The sequence below is a fragment of the Stomoxys calcitrans genome, chromosome 1 (genome assembly GCF_963082655.1).
Source record: "Stomoxys calcitrans chromosome 1, idStoCalc2.1, whole genome shotgun sequence".
Classification (NCBI taxonomy): domain Eukaryota; kingdom Metazoa; phylum Arthropoda; class Insecta; order Diptera; family Muscidae; genus Stomoxys; species Stomoxys calcitrans.
Genome location: NC_081552.1, coordinates 197713222 through 197739403, shown reverse-complemented (window position 1 = coordinate 197739403; position 26182 = coordinate 197713222). Strand labels below are relative to the sequence as shown.

The window sequence follows — 26182 nt, the reverse complement described above, 5'->3', positions numbered from 1 at the left end:
ACATTTCTTTTCTTTCGTTTTAGATTGACATCTTTCGGCTGTGTGCATGTGTGTGTGTGTGCGAGAAAGAGAGACATCCTTTAATTGCTTTAAGGATTCCCCAAATTCTTGCTAAATAATAATGGCGTCTAACGAAACCGGTCCGCTTTACTGCGGAGAGAGCATAAACAATTTTCATACCAAGTGAGTACGCAATTAATCTGTAGTAATGCTACAGATTTCCTCAATTAAGCTTAATTAATTTTGTGTGGCCGGAGGCCCATTTTATCTCAGTTACTTCAGGCGTGGCCTTTTAATGCCATAAAATTAAATATGTGGTCAGATTAGTTTAAGGGACGAAAGCGTCTTTTGCTGGTTTATGAGGCCACCAGTGATGTTTTGTCAACATAACATGAAATTGGAGCGCAAGGAAATTTAACCACAAAAAAAGGGGGACTAAAAAAATAGGGGAGGGAAAATCAAATTGAATGAATATTCAGTATTCCAAGTTTAAACAACTAAAAGTAAGCAATAGAAGGCAAGGGAAAGTTTTAAATTTCCGGAGCTTCGTGCAATTGATAAGCGCCCCTTTGTCATGGTTTGGTACGCCTGTCTCGAACATGTATTTCGGGATAAATTTGTTTTCTTTTGTTTATACCCTACAATGGCGCAGGGTATAATAACTTTGGATATTTGTGTATAACACCCAAAAGGAAACAAGTAAAAAGGCGTAAAGTTCGGCCGGGCCGAACTTTGGATACCCTCCAGCTCGGGTATATATGTAAACCACCTTTCATCAAAATCCGGTGTTAATTGCCTACCTTATGTCCCATAGCAGTTATATCGAAATAGGTTGCGATTTGGACCAAATACTAATCGGTACAAGTCATTGTTCAATTGTGTATAACAAAATATTGGTCTTTTTAGAAGCTATATCCAAAAATAAACCGATCTGAACCATATACGTCACGGATGTAGAAAAGCTTAACATAAGTCACTGTGTCAAATTTCAGTGCAATCGAATTATAAATGCGCTTTTTATCGAGTCAAGACTTTAAATCGAGATATCGGTCTATATGGCAGCTATATCCAAAACTGGACCGATCTGGTCCAAATTGAAGAAGGACGTCGAAGAGCCTAACACAACTCACTGTCCCAAATTTCGGCGACATTGGACAATAAATGCGCCTTTTATGGGTCCAAAACCTTAAATCGAGAGATCGGTCTATATGGCAGCTATATTCAAATTTGGATCGATCTGGGCCAAATTGAAGAAGGCGGTCGAAGAGCCTAACACAACTCACTGTCCCAAATTTCGGCGACATCGGACAATAAATGCGCCTTTTATGGCCCCGAAACCTAAAACCGATAAATTGGTCTATATGGCAGCTATATCCAAATCTTTACCGATCTTTGCCATATTGCAGAAGTATGTCAAGGGGCTTAAATTAACTCACTGTCCTAAATTTCAGCAAAACCGGATAATAAATGTGGATTTTATGGGCCCAAAACCTTAAATCGAGAGATCGGTCTATATGGCAGCTATATCCAAATCTGAACCGATCAGGGCCAAATTGATAATGGATGTCGAAGTGCCTAACACAACTCACTGTTCCAAATTTGGGCAAAATCGGACAATAAATGCGCCTTTTATGGGCCCAAAACCTTAAATCGAGAGATCGGTCTATATGGCAGCTATACTCAAATTTGCACCGATCTGGGCCAAATTGTCCCCACTGTCCCAAATTTGGGCGAAATCAGACAATAAATGTGGCTTTTATGGGGCCAAAACCTTAAATCGAAAGATCCCAAATTTCGGCGACATCGGACAATAAATGCGCCTTTTATGGCCCCGAAACCTAAAACCGATAAATTGGTCTATATGGCAGCTATATCCAAATCTTTACCGATCTTTGCCATATTGCAGAAGTATGTCAAGGGGCTTAAATTAACTCACTGTCCTAAATTTCAGCAAAACCGGATAATAAATGTGGATTTTATGGGCCCAAAACCTTAAATCGAGAGATCGGTCTATGTGGCAGCTATATCCAAATCTGGACCGATCTTTGCCATATGCAGAAGAATGTCAAGGGGCTTAACTTAACTTACTTTCCCAAATTTTAGCGACATCAGACAATAAATGCGACTTTTATGGGCTCAAACCCCTAAATCGGACTATCGGTTTATATAGCAACTATATCCAAATCTGTACCGATTTGGGCCAAATTGATGAAGGATGTCGAAAGGGCCTAACACAACTCACTGTCTCAAATTTTCAGCAAAATCGGATAATATATGTGACTTTTATGGGCCCAAAACCTTAAATCGAGAGATCGGTCTATATTACAGCTATATCCAAATCTGAACCGATCTCTGCTACATTGCAGAAAAATGTCGAAGGCCTTAATACAACTAACTGTCCCAAATTTTCAGCAAAATCGGATAATAAATGTGGCTTTTATGGGCCTAAGACCATAAATCGGAGGACCGGTCTATATGGCAGCTAAATTCAAATCTGGACCGATCTGGGCCAAATTGACTAAGGATGTCGAAGGAACTAACACAACCAACTGTGTCACCTCCCCAGATATCCCACCCTAAATAAGGATACCAAATTTCTGTTTTTGGATTATAATAAACAAAATCAATTTCGCCTAAAATTGCCCCACCCATTTTCAAGATTTGGCGTTTTTGGAAATAGGGTAAGGGGAGGGTCCGCCCATTAAAGTTTGGATGTTAGATGTACTTCATTTTCTTGATTTTATAGGTGGATTGGAGTAGCCAAACCCTTTGCCACGAAAGTGGGGGAACCAACTCCCACGACGCAAAAGGTGACATTTGTATACCAAGAACATACTCTACTCTTATATAGCTCTTATTTGATACACATATTGCCAAAGGTGGTAAAAGTGTCCTGTTGGGTGGTGTTTTTGGGGGTGGGTGACTGCCCGACACTAAGGGAGACATTTTTATGCCAAGTTCGTACTCTACTCTTAAATACCTTCATTTGATACCCATATTGCCCCCATCGGTAAACATGTCCGTTCGGGTGGGTTTTGAGATGGGGCGACCCCTCTCAGGTTAGTAACCCACCCCAAAACTTTATACCAATTTCGTGTTTCCGGGTACCATGAGGTGGCATACAAAATTTCGTTTATATCGGAGCACGCATCTCCGAGGTCTGTTGTTTTTGAAAATTGGTGTAAGGGGGAGGGTCCCCCCCCCCCCCCTACGTTTTATATCAAAACTAGTATCATTTGTTTCCGTTACGTCGGTGCCGAAGTAGGCAAAGTTGCTGACTATCTCAAGGTTGTTGTTCCCAACTTTCTGCATTTTCTTTATCTGCTCGGATTTACAAGTCTTGTTGGAAGTTGATATTTTCCACTTTGTCTTATCTCTATTTTCGGAAATTCACTTTGCAAAGTCCTTTTTTGCAGAAATACCAAACTCAGTCATAGCTTGAAATACCTTTGAACATAAAGGGCTGTCGAATGCGGCTTTGTAGTCTACGAAAATATAGTAGATGTCGATTTGTCCTCCGCGGGTCTTTCCAGGAATTGGCGCAGTGTAAATATCTCGTCTATGGTGGATTTACCAGATCCTTGAGCCCCCAAAGGGCCCAATTCTTATCCGATTTGGCTGAAATGTCTATGCTCTCCAACATCCAAGCCAAGTATGGCCCTTATCGGTCCATTACCTGATACAGATTTGATAGCATGGCAAATATTATCCGTTTTCCTTTTTGCCTTGCGGCTTGTAAGGGCTCACAAAGTCTATATATATGCTTGATCGCTTTGACATTCTAAGTCGATTTAGTCATGTCCGTTTCAGTAAGAGATACAAGTTGCCTACGGCGGAACCTGTCTCCTTGGGAGGAGAGAAAGTTCCATTTACAGAAAGCGCAAAATACCTGGGTGTTTTGCTGGCCACTAATTTTGAAATTCAAATGCAACATTTTGGAAAGGGCAAGAAAGGCAACTCTTGCCCTATACCCCTGCTAGAGAGCCATGGGCAAAAGTTGGGGGCTTAGATCGCGTGTCATGCAATGGGTATGCAGTTGCTATATGGTGTTATGGTCTGGAGGACGGCGCTTCAAAAGTCCACCTACTGCTCAATATTTAACCGAATCCAAAGGACGGCTTGTTTGTACATCACAGCCGCACTGAGGACGACGCCATCTGATGCACTGAATTTAATGCTACATCTTATGCCTCTGGACATTATGGCTAGACAAAATGCAGCGACCTCTGCCGTGAGGTAAAGGGAGCTTTCTCATTGGTCATGTGGCGCCTACGGACACTGTGTTACCCTTGATACAATGTCCGATATTCCTGGCAGTGTGGATTACACCCTGCCTGAGCCGCTTTTTGAGAAAAATTACTGTACTACTATTCCTGATAGATCCTATTGGAACAACGATATCCCTGGTAACAGAAGTTACATAGACTTCTATACAGATGGTTCCAAACTAAACGAGCAGGTGGGTTTTGGGTTGTACTCTAAAGATACAGAACTGGTCATATCGGAAAGGTCACCCGACCACTACAGTGTGTATCAAGCAGAGATCCTTGCAATCAAGGAAGTGATGGAATGGCTACGATATAATGTCATTATGACGATTGGCATAAATATCTTCTCAGACAGCCAGGCAGCCATTAAATCCCAGGAGAATGTATTTCTGAACACAAAAATCGCCCTCGACTGTCGCAGATCTCGCAACGAGATGGCAGAACAGTCCAAACTTCACCTTTTCTGGGTGCCGAGCCGCAGATATATCCCAGGGAATTGTAAATCGGACGATCTTGCGAGACCAGGAACTACCTTACACCTTCCAGTGATACTGCAATCTGTCAGTATGCCTCTAGCGACATGTAAACTAAGTTTTCAGGACCAGGCCCGACGGACAACGAATGATAGATGGTCACAAGGAGGGGGCTGTGAGTATTCCAAAACTATGTGGCCTAATCTAGACTTTAAGAGGTATACCGCTTTGCTGTCATTTTCTAGAAAAGGCGTATCCGTCATTGTGTCCGTACCGGAAGCCTCCTCCAAGAACCCCATGGTACGACCAACAGTGTCGAGATATTACTGAAGCCAAGAATAAGGCAGAGCAACCCTGCAATCAGTAGCAGCACGCCAGATGAAGGAGAGGTATCGGAAGAAAAGGAGAGAGGAGAAACGTCTATTCCGCAGAAAGAAAAAGGAAATGGAAATGGAAAAAGACGTGAGTGTGAGCGAATTGAGATGTACCGGAGTCAGAATGAAGTCCGGAAATTCTACCAAAGAATTAAACATCAAACCGATGGCTTGGGTGAAGGCACATCCTTCTGCAGAGACAAAGAATGAAATCTGGTAACTGACACAGGTAACATGCTGAGGATATGGAAAGAACATTTTACCCAACTGCTAGTGTTCGACGATGGCGGGGAAGAGTATACCGCATAACTTATCCCTGATGATGGTATAGAATGTTTACCTCCTAGTCAGAATGAGGTCCAAGTAGCAGTGACCCGACTTAAGAACAACAAGGCAGCAGCAGCCGACGGGTTACCCGCTGAACTATTTAAGACCGGAGGCGACACGCTGATAAGGCGTATACATCAGCTTATCTGGCTAGAAGAACACATACCCGATAATTGGAACCTCAGCATACTATGTCCGGTACACAAGAAAGGAGACAAGACGAAATGTGCCAACTACAAAGGAATAAGTCTCCTCCCCATCGCATACAAGATACTCTCGAGCGTATTGTGTGAAAGATTAAAACCTAAAGTCAATGAGATAATTGGGTCCTATCAATGCGGCTTTAGACCTGGTAAGTCCACCCTAGACCAGATATTCACACCGCGCCAAATCCGGGTAAAGACCCTAGATGGACAAATCAACACCTACCATCTCTTTGTTGACTACAAAGCCTCTTTCGATACTCCCTTACGTTCAAAGGTATTTCAAGCCATGTCTGAGTTTGGTATCCTTGCAAAATTAAAAAGACTCTGCAGGATGACACTTGCTGTTACGCGTTCCTCAGTAAGAATAGGAAAGAATCTCTCCGGACCATTTAATACAAAACGAGGTTTTAGACAAGGAGACAGCCTATCCTGTGATCTCTCTAATATCCTGCTGGAGAAGATTATACGAGATGCAGATGTGAATAGATATGGCACACTAATCACAAGAGAACACATGCTACTCGCCAATGCCGACGACATCGATATCATAGGTCGGTCGCCGGAAGTAGTAACTGCAGCCTTTGAAAGAATCGAAAGAGAGTCTGTGAAAATGGGTCTGGCAGTAAATGGAGATAAGACGAAATGGATGGTTTCAACTCCCAAAATGGCTTGTACAACCGAGCAGATAAAGAAAATGGAGAAAATTGCGAACCACAACTTTGAGACAGTCAGTAACTTTATCTACCTAGGCGCCGTAACCGAAACAAATGACACCAGTTTTGAGATTAAGTGATGAATGATACTGGCAAACAGATGCTACTTTGGACTAAGTAAGCAGTTTAGAAACAAGACCACTTCTCGACAGACGAAGATTACACTATACAAGACACTGATACTACCCGTGCTGTTATATGGTTCTGAAGCATGGGTACTTGTGAAAGCAGATGAGGCAGTGCTTGGAGTATTTGAGAGAAAGATTTTTCGTATAAAATATATGGACCAGTTATGGACCGACTTATATACCACGAGCTGTATGACGACAATAGCTTAGTTACACGCATCAAAATGCAACGGCTGGGTTGGCTAGATCATGTTGTCAGAATGGATGAAGCAGCTCCAACAAAGAAGTCTTTTGAAAGAAAACACGGTGGTATAATAAAAAGTGGGAAGACCAAAAGCCCGATGGAAAGATCAAGTTGTGGGAGACACCTCGAAACTTGGTGTCAGAGATTTTAGAATGAGCGCAGAAGATCGAGGCGCCTGGAACGCTTTTCTACGTTCGGCTAGTGGAACAAGTGTTCTGTCATAGCCAATTAAAGTAAAGTAAGTCATTGTGTCCGTCATGACAGGTCACTGTCTAATCGGAAAACATGCTGACAGACTGAATGTAGCCAGCAACGACTTTTGCAGAAGCTGTGAGGACATCGAAGAAGAAGAGACTATAATACATCTGCTGTGTGTGTCCCGCACTGGCAGTCAGAAGGAGTTCCACTTTAGGTTCTCATTTCCTAAGAACCTGTCTGACTTAGCGGTAGTGAATATAGGCAAGTTATTGGGCTTAACGGCAGGAACTAGAAGGCATCTTCCTCCTTCCGTTCCTGTGGTATCACAATGGACGAAAACGTCTAAGTGAGTCTGATGGTAGACTGCCACTTAAACCTAACCTACCTAACCTATATCAGTTTAAAGACAGATTCGAACCGTACTTGGCACAGATTTGGAAGTCATTAAAAAAAACCAGTAAGGAAGGGCAAAAGTCGGGCGGTGGCGACTGTATAATACCCTACACCTACCCTGTAAGTACATGTGGGACCTATATCCAATTCTGAACCAATTTTGATGGACCTCGGCGGCAAATATGTTCAAATTGTAATAACTACGGTTGACAAATGACAACATTATCGTAAATTATCCAAAATCTGACGAACATATATTTGTTAGCTACATCTAATTCTGGACCGATTTCGAGCAAACTTCTCAGATAATGTGGTAGTCAATTTTGGCAAGATTGGTCAAACAATGCGCCTGCAGTGGCTCTTAGGGTGAAAATCGAAAATCGATCGGCGATATACCTATATGACAGCTATATCTAAACCGATTTCAAACAAACTTCTCGGATACTGTGGTAGTCGTCGAGGAAAGCTTTTGCAAAATTTTTGGCAATATGGGTCAATAAATGCGCTTGCTGTGACTCTAGAAGCTAAAATCGGGTGATATACATATGCAGGGTGGCTGATGAAAGCCGCTACCAAAAAAAAATGTAATAACTTTTTTTCTATTTAATAATAATAATTTAATAATTAATTTAATTAATTAATTAATTAATTTAATTAATAATAATTTAATAATTAATTTAATAATTTAATTTAACATGAATAAAAGAAAAATGTATTCCATACACCGAAAAAAAAATGTAGCAATATTCATCATTGTAGCAATATTCATCAGCCACCCTGTATGACAGCTATTTGGATATAGATTTCCAAACCGATTTCTATAAAATTCATTCAGACAGACAGCTTAATCGAATCAGAAAGTGATTTTGAGTCGACCGGCATACTTATCAATGGGTCTATCTCTCTTCCTTTTGGGTGCTACAAACTAATTCACAAATTATAAATAATACCCTGTACCACAGCAGTGGTGTGGGGTATAATTACAGCGAAATGGGATAACAATTACGGCTTCTAGGGGCTCAAGAAATCTAATCGGGAATTCGGTTTATATAGGAGCTTGACCAGGTTATAGACCGATTTGGCCCGTAATTAGCACAGTTCTTGGAGGTCGTAACAGAACACCTCGTGAAACATTTCACCCCAATCGGATAACAATTGCGGCTTCTAGGGGCTAAAAATACCAAATCAGGAGATCGGCTTATATAAGATCAATATCAGGTTAAAGACTGATTTGAACCGTACTTGGCACAGTTATTGGAGGTCATAACCGAACACTTCGTGCAAAAATTTGGCCAAATCTGACAAAAACTGCAGCTTGTAAGGGCTCTCGCAGTCAAAAAGGGAGATCTTTATCTAACCGAACCGATCTTTATCTTATTTGAACCGATATAGCCCATTTGCAATCCCCAACGAGCGGATACTTTTATACGTTCGACTGCTATCGTGATTTTCACAAACGGACGGACAGACATGGCTAGATCGAATTAGATTGTCAAGACGATCAAGAATACTAATTTCTTTATAGGGTCTCAGATCAATATTTCGAGGTGTTACAAACAGAATGACTAGGTTAGTATACCTCCCATTCTATGGTGGTGGGTATAAAAAAGTTTTTGTTCCGTGGGACACTCTAATATCCCAGGTGGAGGGTATCCAAAGTTAGGCCCGAAAGAACTTAATGGGGTTAATGCTTGTTTCAATCTATCGTTGAGCTTAACATTTCATCGGGCAACACTTAATGATATAGGAGAAGTTTCTCTGCTTTTCCTTAATGGAATGTTGGCAATGGGGAAATAGCATTTATCAGGTGTGGAGACCATATTTTTACCTAGCTTCAAAAGTCGGAAGTGTTTTCCTTACAGCTGCCTTAGTTTGTTTGTTTCTATCAGAGAAGGTTCTAATTGCCATTGGATGATCAATTACAGAAAGAAATCTCGAAATTTGGTGTTTAAAAAATAATTTAAAATTTCAACCCCAGCTATAAAATCTCAATACCCAAACACACAGTAGGAGTGCTCGTTTACCTAACATAAACTTCTCATGGCTGATCTTAAACATGAAAGTTCTTATTTGATTTTGCCATTACTTATCTGCTATGAGCTGCTATGAGCGGTTTATTATTTGAGTTTTATGCACATAAATCAACTCAGCTGTCACAGAGCTTAACCTAAGTCGTTGCATGTTTGCGCTGCCAGTATAATATTTCTTCTTTGCTATGCTTCTTTGTATTTTCAGTTACAAGAATGTACATGGCTATATTTCTTTGATTGTTTGCATTTTGGGAACCATAGCCAATACTCTGAACATCATTGTACTGTCACGCCGGGAAATGCGTTCGCCCACAAATGCCATTCTAACTGGACTTGCTGTGGCAGATTTGGCCGTTATGCTCGAGTACATACCCTATACAATACACGACTACATACTAGTGGATCATCTGACGCTGGAGCAGAAACTCAGCTATTCCTGGGCCTGCTTTATCAAATTCCACTCGATATTTGGCCAAGTGCTGCACACCATATCCATTTGGCTGACAGTGACATTGGCAGTGTGGCGCTACATAGCAGTGGGCTATCCGCAGAAGAATCGCCAGTGGTGTGACATGCGAACTACCATTATTACGATTACATCGGCATATGTGGTCTGTGTGCTGGTGGTTTCGCCCTCCATGTACCTGGTGACCTCCATAGCAGAGTTTCGGGATACAATACATGCCGATGGCAGGGTGACCATTGAACCCCTCACTCAATATGTGATTGATTATCAGCACATGGACAGGGCAGCAGCATCGTTGACTTCAGAGGAAGCGGTATCGGCCAATGACACTAATTACCCGCAAAGCTCGTTGCAAAATGCAACTGCCAATGAAATAATGCTGCTAACAATGGCAGTGAATTCCACCTATACGAATGCCAACATCTACACGACTGCCTATCCTCCAACTGCTGTATCTGATGTGGCCATCACCACTGCAACCGCTGAGGTCACTCGCACTGTCATCACCTATCGATTGTATCACAGTGAGCTGGCATTGCACAACAAAACACTGCAGTACACCACGTTCCTCATCTACAGTGTGGTCATTAAATTGATACCTTGCATTGCTCTGACCATCCTCTCGATACGTCTGATAATGGCCTTGCTGGAGGCCAAACGGCGACGCAAAATGCTCACCAGTAATGCTGCCAAAGGCCTAAAGCCCACCATCAATGGCAAGGCGGGCAAGGAGACTGAGACGCCACCTCAGAAGCAGCGTAAAAACAGCAAAACATTGGAGAAGGAAAAGCAAACGGACAGAACGACTCGCATGCTGTTGGCCGTGTTATTGCTTTTTCTAATTACCGAGTTTCCTCAGGGTATACTGGGTCTGCTCAATACCATATTGGGAGATCCCTTCTACATGCAGTGCTATTTGAAATTGAGTAAGTATTGCAACTCTTAACGCCCATTCCTGCTGACATATGCAGGATATCTACATTTGCAGTAGGATACACCAGCAGCCCAATTGGTGCTAGGTTTTTATTTTGTAATTATAAAGAGAAGGATTAAAGCATTGAAAGGCTAGTTGAGCAACAAATCCCATTTGAAGGTAATAAAAAAAAAGGCAAAGTAAAATGAATAGAAAGGACATGTTCATGTTAAGGGTAAACATAATATGTCATAACCATATGCTAGCCGTTCAAAGGAAATGTATCGAACAAGCATTGTAGCAACTGCACTAGGGTGGACCGGACACGGTAAGCTCAAATGCGCCTAGAAAAGTTAAACTTTAAATCCAGCACAAGTAAAAGAGTGCAAAGTTCAGCCGTGCCGAGTCTTATATACCACTGGCTAAACCGGGCCCGCTCCCCTGCGCCTTCATTTACTTTATATGGTAATAAATTATCCTGTTTTGAGACAGAGGAAAATATATATCAGATTCGTGTTCTACTCTAAAATACTTCTAATTTCAGAGCCATATTTAGAATGGTCACCAAATACGTCGGTTATGGGGTCGGGGAATATTGATATCAGATTCGTGCTTTACTCCCAAAGACCTGTCACTTGAGCCCCATATTTCAATTGTAGCAAATTTGTCCTCTTTGGGGGTTGTATTCTACATTTAAATACCTTTTATTTGAGCCCCAGTAAATAAGTCCTGTTTGGAGGTGTTTTGCGGAATACTTCCACGTTTGGCTACCAAAGTCGTATTCTACTCGCAAATATCTCTCATTTGAGTCCCATATTGCCAGGGTCGGAAAAAACTTCCGATTTGGGGGTGTTTTGGGGGTTGGGGTGGTCCCCCAAACACTTACCCCGACAATTGGATAGCAGATACGTTTTCTACTCTTAAAGACCTTTCATTAGAGTCCCATATTGTCATGATTGGTCTATATACATATTTGGTAGGTTTTGGGGGTGGGGTTGCCCCCTTAGGTACCCCATCCGAAATTTGGATACAAAATTTTTATTTTTAGATTACTTTAAGAGAGCACACAAAATTTCGCTTAGTCGCACCATCAATCTGGCGTTTCTGAAAATTAGGTTAAGGGGGAGGGTCCGAAATTTTGAGAAATTTTAAACAAATTGGATAAGAATTGCGCCCTCTGGGAACTCAAGAGATAAATCGGGAGTTTGGTTTATATGAGGTATAGCAGGTTATGGACCGCTTCCGACCATAATTCGCCCGTATATTGGAAGTTATAGAAGTCATTATGCAAACTTATAATTAAATTGGTTAAGAAATATGCATTCTAGGAGCTCAAGAAGTACAATTGGGAGATCGGTTTATATGGTCTGGCACGTAGGCAAGACCGATGACTGATCCAACCGGTGCAGACGAACCCCTCCAGACGCACTCGTCTGCCCTCTAATGTCCTGGTATCCCCTCATGCCCAGGAACCCATGTCAGCGTCACATCGTGGGCCCGGAGCCTATCCAGGCATTCCAAACAATCCGCCACGCATCTCGACCTTGATACTAAGGCCTTAAGCGCCGCCTTACCGTTCACAAAAATTCTGAGTTTCGAGGGCGGTAAGCTCCTTACCAGAATTTCTCTTGCGGCCACTGCAATGGCACAGACCTCTGCCTGAAATAGCGTAGACTCCCCCGGTCTCAGAGACATACTAATCCAGTCCCTGACTCCATCTTGGGCCCATATGTGTAGTTCGAGGTCTCATCCTCCTCGAGTACAGCATTCGCCCTCCATTCGTCCCTCTCAGGAAATCGAATCGCAAATGCCCTCACTCCAGTCGGCACTGGTGCCAGGTGGTCGGAGATCCTTCTTAGTCTACCGTTCGTATCCATAACACCCAGAATCGAACTGTAGCCGCAACCATCCTTCTTCAGCATGCCGAGCTCTCTCAGCCTAAGCCCGACCCTAGCGGCGCAGTTCCGAATATAGGCCTCAATGAGCTGCATATCCAGCATCGCCTCCAGGCCAGCCTGCGGTGCCAATCTCAGTGCCCTTGTCATCGCGACGCAGGCCAGTCTCTGGACCTTCTCCCTCGCATGCGTCATCTTTCCCACGGCATTCCACCATAGCAAATGCTCCATCAGCCAGTACTGGTCTTACGATGGCCGTATACGTCCAATTAATCATCCACTTCCTAAAGAACATCCTCCTGCAGGAGTAAAAAGCGCACAGTGCCTCGCGGCTTCTTTCCTCGGTGTTCCTCTCCAGGACAGTTTCGAATCGAGCACTATGCCCAGGTACATCGTCTCCATGGACAGCCGCGGGGTGACCCCGTCCAAGGGCAGGAGTCTGAACTCCGGTACCTTATATCTACGCATAAAGAGCACCAGCTATGTCTTCCCTGGGTTGGTCCTTAACCCATTTCTGGTAGCCCATCGCGACAACTTCCTCAGTGGACCTTCCATGATCTCGCTGATCATTGACAGAAACTTGCCTCGGACCAGCAGCACGACGTCGTCCGCATAATTTCAGCCAAATCAGACTAAAATTGGGTCTTGTAAGGACTCTAGGAGTCAAATCGAGAGATTGGTTCTTATGGGAGCATTATCAGGTTATAGACCGATTTGGACAACTGGACACAGTTGTTGAAAGTCATGGAAAAAGCACTGCGTGCTCAATTTCAGCCAAATAGGACAAAAATTGCGGCTTCCTGAGGCTCAAGAAATCAAATCTGCAGATCGGTCTATATGACAGCTATATCTTAATATAGTCCGATCCAAACCATACTTTGGTCGGATGACGGGAGGCTTAAAACAACTCGCTGTTTCAACTTTCAGCGAAATCGGATAATAAATGCAGCTTTTATGGGTTCCAGACCCTTTGCCGGCAGATCGGTCTATATGGCAGCTTTATCCAAACATGGTCCGGTTTGGCCCGTTTAAGAACATAGCCTGAGTGCCAAATTTAAGCTGAACATCTAAATTTTTGAAGGCTGTAACTTGATTACAACAGACGGACAGATGGCTGGACGACAAAAGACAAGGAGGAACAGACAAAGTATAGACCTTTAGACCTTAAAGTTGAAGATCGGTCTCTATGGCAGCAATATCTAAATATAGCCCGACCTGGACGATATTCGGAACAGATGTTCCTGTTCCCTGAAGTTTTTGCCCCTGTTCCCCTGAAGTTTTTGCCCCTGTTCCTTTGTGGAATGTTCATGGGCAAAATTTTCAATTTGCAATAAAACTCATTGTTCTGAATTTCAACGAAAGTGGGTTTTAAAGGAGCTTGTTATAGGCTTAAGACCCAAAATCGGCAGATCGGTCTATATGGCAGCTATATCTAAATACGTTTCTCTCTGGACCGTTTTTGTTCGAAAATCGACGGGCCTTATTAAACTCACTATACCAAATTTCAACGAAATCGGGTAAAAAATGCCTCTGTTATAGGTTTAAGACTCAAAATATGCAAATACGGTCCGATATACACCATATTCAGGTCGGATTTCGAGGCCTTTAGTGCAACTCACTTCTTCTAATTTCAACAAAATGGTCTTTAGACCTTCTAGCTAAAGATCAGTCTCTGTGGCAGCTATTTCCTGTTAAAGCCCTATCTGGACCATATTCAGAACAGATGTTGGAAGTCTTGATACAACTCACAGTTCTTAATTTCAGCGAATTCGGGTAAAAAAATGCGCCAGTTATAGGCCTAAGAGCCAAAACCGGCAGATCGGTGTATATGACAGCTATATCCCACCATGTTTCGACCTTGACCCTTTTTTGGTTCAGATATTAGCGGACCTAATAAAACCCATTGTTCTGAATTTCAGCTAAATTGGTTAGTAAATGCGCTTATTATGGGTTGCCAAATCTTCATTTGATGGATAGTGATCAAAAATGCCTAGCAATAAATCCGCATGGGGTATTCAATATCTTTAATGGCAATCCCATGGCAGCCAGTTGTATGTACCGAATTGACCCAATGAATTCCTTTATTGGCAAGGGCTGCCGCCTCAGTGTACCACACACTGCTCCTACAACAACAATATCTTTTCACAGATGCTTAGTATTGAGGTAGGTCATTGGGGATCGGATATGGACTATATCGGTTCAGATTTAGATATAGCTCCCATATAAACCGATCTCCCAATTTGTTTTCTTGACCCCTTAGAAACTGTAATTATTGTCGGATTCGGCTGAAATTCTGCATGCGGTGTTCCGTTATGACTTTCAATAACTGCGCCAAGTACGGTCCAAATCGGTCTAAAACCTGATATAGCTCCCATATAAAGCGATCTCCAGATATGACTTCTTGAGCCCTTACAAGCCGCAATTTTGGTCGGATTTGGCTGACATTTTGCATGTAGTGTTCCGTTATGACTTCCAATAACTGTACCAAGTACCGTTCGAATCGGTTTATAACCTGATATAGCTCCCATATAAACCGATCTCCAGATTTGACCTCTTGAGCCCCTACAAGCCGCAATTTTTGTTCGATTTGGCTGAAATTTTGCAAGTTGTGTTCTGTTATGACTTCCAACAACTGCGCCAAGTACGGTCCAAATCGGTCTATAACCTGATATAGCTCCTATATAAACCGATCTCCAGATATGACTTCTTGAGCCCTTACAAGCCGCATTTTTTGTCGGATTTGGCTGAAATTTTGCACGTAGGATTCAACTATGGCTTTAAACAACTGCGCCAAGTACGGTCCAAATCGGCCTATAACCTTATATAGCTCCCATATAAACCGATCTCCAGATATGCCTTCTTAAGCCCTTACAAGCCACAATTTTTGTCGGATTTGGCCGAAATTTTGCACGTAGTGTTATGTTATGACTTCCAACAACTGCCCCAAGTACGGTCCAAATCGGTCTATAACCTGATATAGCTCCCATATAAACCGATCTCCAGATTTGACTTCTTGAGCCCTAACAAGCCGCAATTTTTGTTCGATTTGGCTGAAATTTTGCATGCGTTTTTCTGTTATGACTGTTATGTCTCCCGATCATCCTTCTTTAAGCTTTAATTTTTGGTGGTTTGAAGCTTTAATTTTTGGTGGTTTGACAGGAGTTTGTTATATAGAATAAAATAATGCCCATCAACTAAAATTATTTTGTAGAAATTTTTAGCAGAACCCATGGTGGTGGGTTCCCAAAATTTGGCCCAGCCGAACTCAGCACGCTTTTATTTTTTTCTATTTAAATTAATTTTTATTTTCTATTTGCTAAAATTTACCAGCAACATAATTTTCCAGATAGCCAAAGAGTCATAATTTTTGCTAAGCCCTTTAGCGAGAGCACACGTAAAAAAAAATGGGAAATGTTTTATTATTATTTATCAAGGACCTCCTGCTGCAGCCCCCACCACATGAAGTCACATCAATCACACCTATTTTCTACATAAATCACCTTCATCAACGCATATTAGCCCCTGGCCATAACAAATAATGGTCATTCGGCTAAAAGCTTACGTTTCGTAGGGTTTATTACACCCTCCAATTGTAGCCTTCAATGTCATGGCATAGGCCCTTCCCCCGAAGCCTAAACAAAACAATTTAATGAATAAATTTGAGGTCTACAATTTATAAGGGCAGAGTAACAAATGGTCTCCTATGAAATCAAATACACTCACCTGGCCACCGATGGAGAGAGCTGAAGTCACATTCACTATGCGAGAAAAAGACTTTATTATTTACCCCTAGGTGGTTGGTGAAATAAATTTTATTGATAAATTCCAATGCCATCGAGTGTTAATATATCAAATAAAGGTGTAACGATTAGAAGCGCAATAAATGCGAATGAGTCGAATATTTCATACATTACCAGCAGCATAAAGGCTGTGTGCATGTCTATGGGTGATTGCAAGTCTATGGGTGATTTATTCTTTTACGCAGCAGCTTCATAAGAAAAATTTAGTCAAGCTATGAATGCCTATAAATCATATGTTACATGAATGTTGAAAGTCCTAAACTAAGACCAAATGTAAGGGTTTTTATACCCACCACCATAGGATGGGGGTATACTAGTCTAGTCATACCGAAACACCTTGAAATATTGATTTAGGACCCTGTCCTCTCTAAATATAAAATTCAATTTGTGTTTGTTTGTTGCGTTTTTGAGTCTATACAAAAACTCGAAATGTTCGCATTTTGTGTAAGTTGGTCTGGAAGGAAACATAACCTATATAATTTTTCGGTATCGCATGGGGGACGGACCCTCCCCCTTATGACAAAAACACAACCCAAAAACAAAAGTGGACCGATCGAGACAATATAGGTATCAAATGATAGGTATTGGAGAGTAGAAAACGAAAATTTGAGTCAAAGTACCCATCGGGCCGCCCCAGCCCCAAAACTTCCCCAAACAGACATATTGAACGTTCATTTCAATATGGGGCTTAAAAGAAAGGTATTCGGGAGTAGATTTCGAAACTGACACACAAAATTAGATCGAAGTATAGGGGGTCATGCCATTCCTCAAAAACGTCATTAGACCCATTATGACTATATATGATACTTGGCTGTACCGATTTTCTTAAAATTTTCATAGATTGTGTACGTTTGTCTGGAAGACAACATAGGCTATTTAATTTTTAGATATCGAGTGGAGACAAACCCTTCCCCTTACCCCAAAAACGCCAACCATATGCGAAAGTGGTCCGATGGCCACAATAAGGGTCTAAAATAAAAGGTTTCGGAGACCAGAAAACGAATATCGTATTAAAATGTGGGTCCACGTACCCAGCGGCCATTTCTATAAAGATTAAAGAACGCATATTATATCCATATTTAAGTCTAAATGTCTGGTGGCATCGCTCCCCTTATGAGAACATTACCACCAGGAACCTAGAAGGGGCAAATTCTCAGACATCAATGAGTGCTTTCCGATTCAAGTTTAAACTCAATGATAAGGAACCTTTTTTTATAGCCGCGTCCGAACGGCGTCCTGGAGCGCGACACCTCTTTGGAGAAGATTTTTTAAATGACCATGCCTGGCATGTACCTCGCAAATATCGCCAACATTAAGCGAGGATAAACACCGCATTGTCTGATGCTTTCGCCAGGATACGAAAGCCTATAACGCGTTCAGCCGTTGCACGCGGTGTTCTGTTACGACTTTCAACAACTGTGCCAAATACGGTCAGAATCGGTCTAAAACCTGATGTAGCTCCCATATAAATCGATCTTCCGAGTTGACTTCTTGAGATGATGATGTAGCTCCCATATACACCGATTTCGCGATCTCCCGATTTAACGGGCGGACCCTCCCCCACACACCATTTTTCAAAAACGCCAGATCTCGGAGATGGGTGTACCGTTTTAAGGGAAATTTTGTATGCCACCTTACGGTACCCCAAAAACACGAAAAAGGTATAAAATTTTTGGGTCCAAAACCTGGGGGACGCCCCATCCCAAAACACACCTGGACGGACATGTTTACCGATTGGGACAATATGGGTATCAAATGAAAGGTATTTAAAAAGAGTAGAGTACCAACTTGGTATACAAATGTCGCCTTAAGTGCTCGGGGGGTCCCCACCCTCAAAAAACCCCTCAACAGGACTCCTTTACCACTGTGGGCAATATGGGTATCGAATAAAAGGTATTTAAAAGTTGAGTAAGAATCTGATATAAAAATGTATTCCTTGCTATTTGAGGCGCCTCCCCACCTACAAAATCCCCCAGCAGCCCTTATTTACCAATTGGGACAATGTGGATATCAGATGAAAGATGTTTGGAAGTTGAGTGCACATCTGTTATAAGAATTTGGTCCAAAGGGTGTACGAGGCCTCCCTAACCCCAAAACCCCATAAACGGGCATGAATGTTCACCGTCCAAAACAAACAAAAAATTTATTTATGTGGATCTGAACGAGACCCGTTGCCCCTAATATCTTGATTCAAAATGCTTGACATTATAGGACCAAACAAAATCGTGCTCTAGCGCGATGCAGATATTATTTCAGGGTCCGCCCCCTAAACTCCCTTCAAACCGGCCATGCTTGCCTACTATGGCTATAAGAGGCTCAAATAATAGGTTTGATATCTAATTTTGAGAAAAAGTGTTTGGCTATTGGGGCTCAAATAGAAGAAATTTGAGAACAGAGCACGATGCTGATATTATTTTCAGGGCCAAGTGCGTGGGTGGCCGCCCTACCCTACAAAACTTCTCAAGTGGACATATTTGTGGATTACCACAATAAGGGGCTCAAATTTGATATCTGTTTTATGGTCAAGTGTTTCAGGGACGCCTCACCTAAACTCCCCCTAAACCACACATATATAACGATTATAGCAATATGTAGCTCAAATGTGGATATTGGGAGTAGAGTATGTATCTGATATCCACTTTCGGAGTTAAAGGATTGGCTACTCCAATCCACCACCAAAACCAAGAGAATGAAATAGATTTAACATCCAAACTAAAATGGGCGGACTCCCCTCTTACCTTATTTACAAAAACTCTAGATCTCGGAGATGGGTGGGGCGATTGGAGCGAAATTTAGTTTGTTTAGAATAACTCAAAAAAAAAAATTTGGTATCCTTTGGTATCCGCTAAATGGAAATACAAACCAATGATGAAAATATGGAGCACAAATGAAAGGTATTTGAGTGTAGAGCACGAATCTGATATATGGACGCCCACCTTACCCGCAAAAATTTCTCCATACCGAATATATTTACAGACCACAGCAATATAAGGCCCACATGAAAGGTATTTGGAAGTAGAGAACGAAAATGTTATCCACATTGGGGCGAAATATCGGAAAGGCCGTACCAGCTCCCCAAAACACGACTTATTTCCTGACCGTGCCAGTTTGGGACTCAAATAAAATAAGAGAGTGACAGAAGGCGCAGCGGAGCGGGCCCGGTGCAGCTAGTCGGTCTATAAAGTAATGTAGCTCCCATACAAACCGATCTCCCGATATGACTTCTTGAGCCTTCAAAAGCTCCAATTTTTGTCCGCTTTGACTGAAATTGAGCATGTAGTGTTCTGTAATGACTTTCAACAACTGTGCCAAGTACGGTCCAAATCGGTGTATAACCTGATATAGCTCCCATATAAAACGAACTCCCGGTTTGACTTCTTGAGCCCTTACAGGCCCAAATCGGTCTAAAACCTGATATAAATAATAATACTAATATCTGCTAGATGGGGTTTGCATGCCGGCGGCATCATTGGGCCATACTTCTCCGTTGACGACGCCAGTCGTCACATTACAGTGAACGGACAGCGGTACCGCACCATGCTCACTGATAATAGGAAGATTGAAACGCCTGTCGATTTATTGAAGAGCAAGTTTGATGAGCGTTTTATCTCACGAAATGGCCCAGTTGCCTCGTTCGTGCAATTTGACGCCTCTAGACTATTTTCTTTGCGGCTACGTCCAGTCATTGGTTTATGCCCATAAGCGGACGACATCGGAAGAGTTCAAGCCCAACATTGAATGGGAAATAGCGACCGTTTCGGCTGAAATGTGTGGCCGAGTCATCGAAAATTGGGTACAACGTATTGACAGTTGCAAACGTGCCAGCGTTGACCATATAAACGAATTCGAGTTTCATTCGTAAATGTGTTGATTGTACTTCAAGGCGAAAGTAAAGTTTATGGTTAAAGTTTTATTAAAAAAATGCGAATTCCTTATTTAAAAATCCCGATTCTATCATCCCATTTAACAAAAGCTTCAAACTTTTTGCGCAAATAGTCTTTTACTTAAGTTATGCTAATTTAAGCGTTTTGTTGTTTAACATTTATATGTGAAATTTCTCATTAAATAATCTTAGCTCAACAAAGTTTTATTGTTGGCAGTGAACTTGAAATGCTTTCGCAACAATTTTAGCATTTCTTTGACCTTCTTATTTGTGTGCTAACGTTTTTCTTTTTTATTTGGCTGGTGCTTTAATAAAACTTTACGACATGCCCGTGGATCATCTTTTATCTCAGGCAGAACTTTTCAGACAATAACTTCAAGGACCAAAACCACGGACCACTGTTGATTTCTTTGTGGTGTCCAGCGTGTGGCAAACAATGTACCAAGAAACCTCAGATGTGCAGCTTTTCTTATCACGCTGTGTAATATCAAGCGCGGACGCATATTCGCACCCTCCATGCTCTTTGTGGTGTCATATTCCTCAGAGTGACATACATACAGCTAGAGCAAAATATGCAAACTGTAATGAGGTTTTACTTAATTCACCAAAGTTGTGAAGAAGAATATGCTGTTAAAACTCAAACAAGTTAGTATACCCTATACCATCATTGCAACAGTCTAATGTGGGTTTTGCAATGTGACAATAAAGGAGATATGAATCGGAAATTAAGTCAATGCCGTAGGGTTTGCGTTTTTTCCGGATTCGATTAAGCCCACCACACAGGGCACAGGTTATCTGGGCAAAATTCTTCTAAGCCCTGTGTGGTGGGTCAATCGTATAAAAGTTTTAAGCTTACATCATTTGTTAAGATTTCGATCGAAATCTTCTTTAGTGTCACATTACAAAGTAAACGCACATAATACTGTTGCAATGTTTGTATAGGGTACACTAACTTGTTCGAGGGTTGGTATGGCAAACAATTGGGGATTTGGAATGTAGCACGGAATTACTGACTTAATTTTAATTTTACGAGTGGCTCCGGAAGCCTCCCCCAAGACACCCTTGGTACGACCAAGAGTGTTGAGATGCTACTGAATCCAAGAATGCGGCGTATAGAGCAACCCAGTAGCAACGCGCCAGATGAAGGAGAAGTATCGGAAGAAAAGGAGAGAGGAGAAATGTCTATTCCGCAGAAAGAACAAGTAAAAGCGTGCTAAGTTCGGCCGGGCCGAATCTTATATACCCTGGATCGCATTTGTCGAGTTCTTTTCCCGGCATCTCTTCTTAGGCAAAAAAGGATATAAGAAAAGATTTGCTCTGCTAATACAGCGATATCAAGATAGTGTCCGGTTCGGACCACAATTAAATTATATGTTGGAGACCTGTGTAAAATTTCAGCCAATTCGCATAAGAATTGCGCACATTGGGGCTCACGAAGTAAAATAGAGAGAACGATTTATATGGGATCTGTATCGGGCTATAGACCGATTCAGACCATAATAAACACGTTTGTTGATGGTCATGAGAGGATCCGTCGTACTAAATTTCAGGCATTTCGGATAATAATTGCGACCTCTAGGGATCAAGAAGTCAAGATCCCAGATCGGCATATATGGTAGCTATATCAGGTTATGGACCGATTTTAACGTTATTTGACACAAATGTTGAAAGTAAAAATAAAATACGTCATGCAAAATTTCAGCCAAATCGGATAGGAATGGCGCCCTCTAGAAGCTCAAGAAGTCAAGTCCCAGATCTGCTTATATGACAGCTATATCAGGTTATGGACCGATTTGAACCATACTTGGCACAGTTGTTGGATGTCATAACGAAATACTTCGTGCAAAAATTCATTAAAATCGGATAAGAATTGTGCCCTCTAGAGGCTCAAGAAGTCAAGACCCAAAATCGGTTTATATGGCAGCTATATCAGGTTTTAGACCGATTTGAACCATACGTGGCACAGTTGTTGGGTATCGTAACAAAACACGTCGTGCAAAATTCCATTCCAATCGGATAAGAATTGCGCCCTCTAGAGGATCAAGAAGTCAAGACCCAAGATCGGTTTATATGGCAGCTATAGCAAAACATGAACCGATATGGCCCGTTTGCAATACCAACCGATCTACACTAATAAGAAGTATTTGTGCAAAATTTCAAGCGGGTAGCTTTATTCCTTCGGAAGTTAGCGTGCTTTCGACAGACAGACGGACGGACGGACAGACATGGATAGATCGACATTAAATGTCGCGACGATCAAGAATATATATACTTTATGCGGTCTCAGACGAATATTTCGAGTAGTTACAAACAGAATGACGAAATTAGTATACCCCCCATCTTATGGTGGAGGGTATAAAAAGGAAATGAAAAGACGTGTGTGTGAGCGAAATTGAGATGTGCAGGAGTCAGAATGAAGTCCAGAAATTCTACCAATGAATTAAACATCAAACTGATGGTTTGGGTGCAGGCACATCCTCCTGAGGCCACCGCATCGCAGAGGTTAGCATGTCCGCCTATGACGCTGAAAGGCCTGGGTTTGAATCCTGGCGTGACCATCGGTAAAAATTTTCAGCGGTGGTTTTCCCCACCTAATGCTGCCAACATTTGTGAGGTACTATGCGGCATGCCGTTCGGATTCGGCCATAAAAAGGAGGCCCCTTATCATTGACCTTAAACTTCAATCGGATTGCACTCATTGATATGTGAGAGGTTTGCCCTTGTTCCTTAGTGGAATGTTCATGGGCAAAATTTGCATTTTACATCCTCCTGCAGAGACAAAGAAGGAAATCTGGTAACTGACTCAGATAACATGCTAAGGATATGGAACGAACATTTTCCTCAACTGCTAGTGTCCGACGTTGGCGGCGAAGAGAATACTGCAGAACCAATCCCTGATGTTTACCTTCTAGTTAGAAGGAGGTCCAAGTAGCAGTGACGCGACTGAAAAACAACAAGGCAGCAGGAGCCGACGGGTTATCCGCTGAACTATTTAAGACCTTAGGCTGATAAGGCGTATACATCAGCTTATCTGCGCAATCTGGCTAGAAGAGCGCTTACCCGATGATTGGAACCTCTGCATACTATGTCCGGTAAACAAGAAAAAAGACAAGACGGAATGTGCCAACTACAGAGGAATAAGTCTCCTCCCCATCGCATACAAGATACTCTAGAGAGTACTGTGTGAAAGATTAAAACCTAAAGTCAATGAGATAATTGGGCCCTATGAATGCGGCCTTAGACCTGGTAAATCCACCCTATGCCAGATATTCACACTGCGCCAAATCCTGGAAAAGACCCGAGAAGGACAAATCAATACCATCTCTTTGTTGACTACAAAGCTGACTTCGATAGCTCTATACGTTCAAAGGTATTTCAAGCCATGTCTGAGTTTGGTATCCCTGCAAAATTTATAGAACTCTGCATGATGACACTTGCTGAAACGCGTTCCTCAGTAAGAATAGGAAAGAATCACTCGGAACCATTTAATACCAAACGAGGTTACAGACAAGATGACAGCCTATCGTGTGATCTCTTTAATATTCTGCTGGAGAAGATTATACGCGATGCAGATGTGAATAGATATGGCACACTAATCACAAGAGAACACATGCTACTCGCTTATGCCGACGACATCGACATCATAGGTCGGTCACCGCAAGTAGTAACTGCAGCCTTTGAAAGAATCGAAAGAGAGTCAATGAAAATGGGTCTGGCAGTAAATGGAGATAAGACGAAGTGGATGGTTTCAACTCCCAAAAAGGCTTGCACAACCAAGCAGATAAAGCAAATGGAGAGAGTTGAGAACCACAACTTTGAGACAGTCAGTAACTTTATCTACCTCGGCACCGCCGTAACCGAAACGAATGACACCAGTTTTGAGATAAAGCGAAGAATAATACTGGCAAACAGATGCTACTTTGGACTAAGTAAGCAGTTTAGAAACAAAGCCACCTCTCGACAGACGAAGATTACACTATACAAGACATTGATACTACCCGTGCTGTTATATGGTTCTGAGGCATAGATACTTGTGAAAGCAGATGAGGCAGTGCTTGGAGTGTTTGAGAGAAAGATTCTTCATAAAATATATGGACCAGTGTGCGTAAATGGAGAATAAAGGCCACATATGAACCACGAGCTGTATGACGACGATAGCATAGTTACACGCATCAAATTACAACGGCTGCGTTGGCTAGGTCATGTTGTCAGAATGGTTGAAGCAGCTCCAGCAAAGAAATCTTTTTAAGGCAAACACGAAATGGAAATGGAAATATCAAGTGGTGGTAGACACCTCGAAACTTGGTGTCAGAAATTATAAAATGAGCGCACAAGATCGATGCGCTTGGAACCCTATTCTACGTTCGGCCAATGGAACAAATTGTCGGTGATAGCAAATTAAAGTAAAGTAAGTATCCCACTGTGCAACGTTTCACCAGTAGAAGAGATGGTTAAGCGAAGTAATGCGAAAATAGTTCCTTGGTGGAATCGGTGCCCCGGTGTCATATAGGGTGGTTTTTAGACGGTATCGCCGATTGGAAGGAGCCCGCCTTACAACGATAGACGTAGTAGTTAGATGCTAAAGCATTTTCTCATCTATCCCACAAAAAACATGGTGAAGTAAAGGCTTCAAGGCTTTCGTGATCATAAAGCAGGTAATGTTGAGCCTTCGATGAACGACATAAGTTCTAGATTCCGATGTCCGTGTATGTCTCGTCGTATCCATTGAAAAATGCGTTATCATTTAAAGCCTTGACATGTCCTCCGTTTTCTCTGCTCTTATTTCCTTGTTGCCTACTTATGTCATAGTTTGGAACATCTAACGTCTTAGTTTGAGAACCTTTTTCATCTAAACGACGATATTATTGTAGCTGTTGAGAAAAAAATATATATCCGTATCTCGGAATGGGTACTACCTATAACTAAAAAATTTTGTCTTTTCGAGAAGGCTAGAAATGGATTCCAAAGACTCAACATCCGCGGTGGTGGCGTAACACCCACCGTAGCGTTTTGTTCTCCCCTCCTATAGGTGTGGGTGCCTTGGCAGCCGTAGTCGAGAGTAATGCTTCAAGCGCATAACTAGTCATCAGACTAATTAATGAGGAAGAGACGAATAAGCCAGAGGAATGCACAGTTCGTCCCCAGCCTTTAAGTAAAGGTGGTGTTTCTGACTCGGATTCGGACAGCGGCGGTGTCATTGAAACAGTCATTGCAGCCGAATCGAGAGATAAGGGCCTCGGGATGACAGCAGAAGTGAGCGACGGTTTTGCTAAGCTCACAAGCAGACCGCGAAAGCGATCCGAGGCACGACGAAGGAGACAGAAGAGTATGTATGTCTGAGTATGCAATCGGTCGAAAGTGCAGGATGCTGGAAGTAATAGAACTGACATTCCAAGCACATCTATGGAAGCTGAAAAAAGAATCAGATCTCCCTAAGAGCATAACACTGCTAAAATGCTGAAGAAAAAAAGGAGCTCCCCGCTTTCAAGTACTCTGGGGAAACCAAGCCAGCCATCCCACACTGAAGACTGCTGACAGGGTCCTGCGGAGATAGACAAAGTTGGAACAGGAACGAAAAAAGCGCTCACGGTACCTGAGCTTTCATGGAGGACTGTGACTTCCAACTGAAGCCACAGCCAACACGGAAGGGAAAGATGGTCGCTGAGAATGACAAGGAGGAGCTCAGAGATGAGCTGACTTATGCCGTCAGCAATATCGACTGTGCATCCGTTAGGATTCCACCAGATCATCAGTTCCAAGTGGAGGATCTGGTTAATGATCGGGTTTTTGAACATGCGTGGAACTCTGTAGAGAGTCCATCCATACAAATGATGAGGCGAGAGTACAAAGGAGACATTTCTACGCTGCGTT

At 42.2% G+C, this 26182-nt stretch overlaps 1 protein-coding gene across 1 annotated transcript in view; it reads left to right on the top strand.

Annotated features, from left to right (window-relative positions):
* The window catches only part of LOC106091488 (uncharacterized), a 297696-nt gene that overhangs the window by 254773 nt on the left and 16741 nt on the right, over window positions 1–26182 (top strand). Inside the window, exons 3-4 of the mRNA XM_059369614.1 lie at window positions 24–183; window positions 9560–10746. Coding sequence (XP_059225597.1) covers window positions 122–183; window positions 9560–10746 — 1249 coding nt within the window. The 5' untranslated portion in view covers window positions 24–121. The remainder of the gene's footprint in view (window positions 1–23; window positions 184–9559; window positions 10747–26182) is intronic.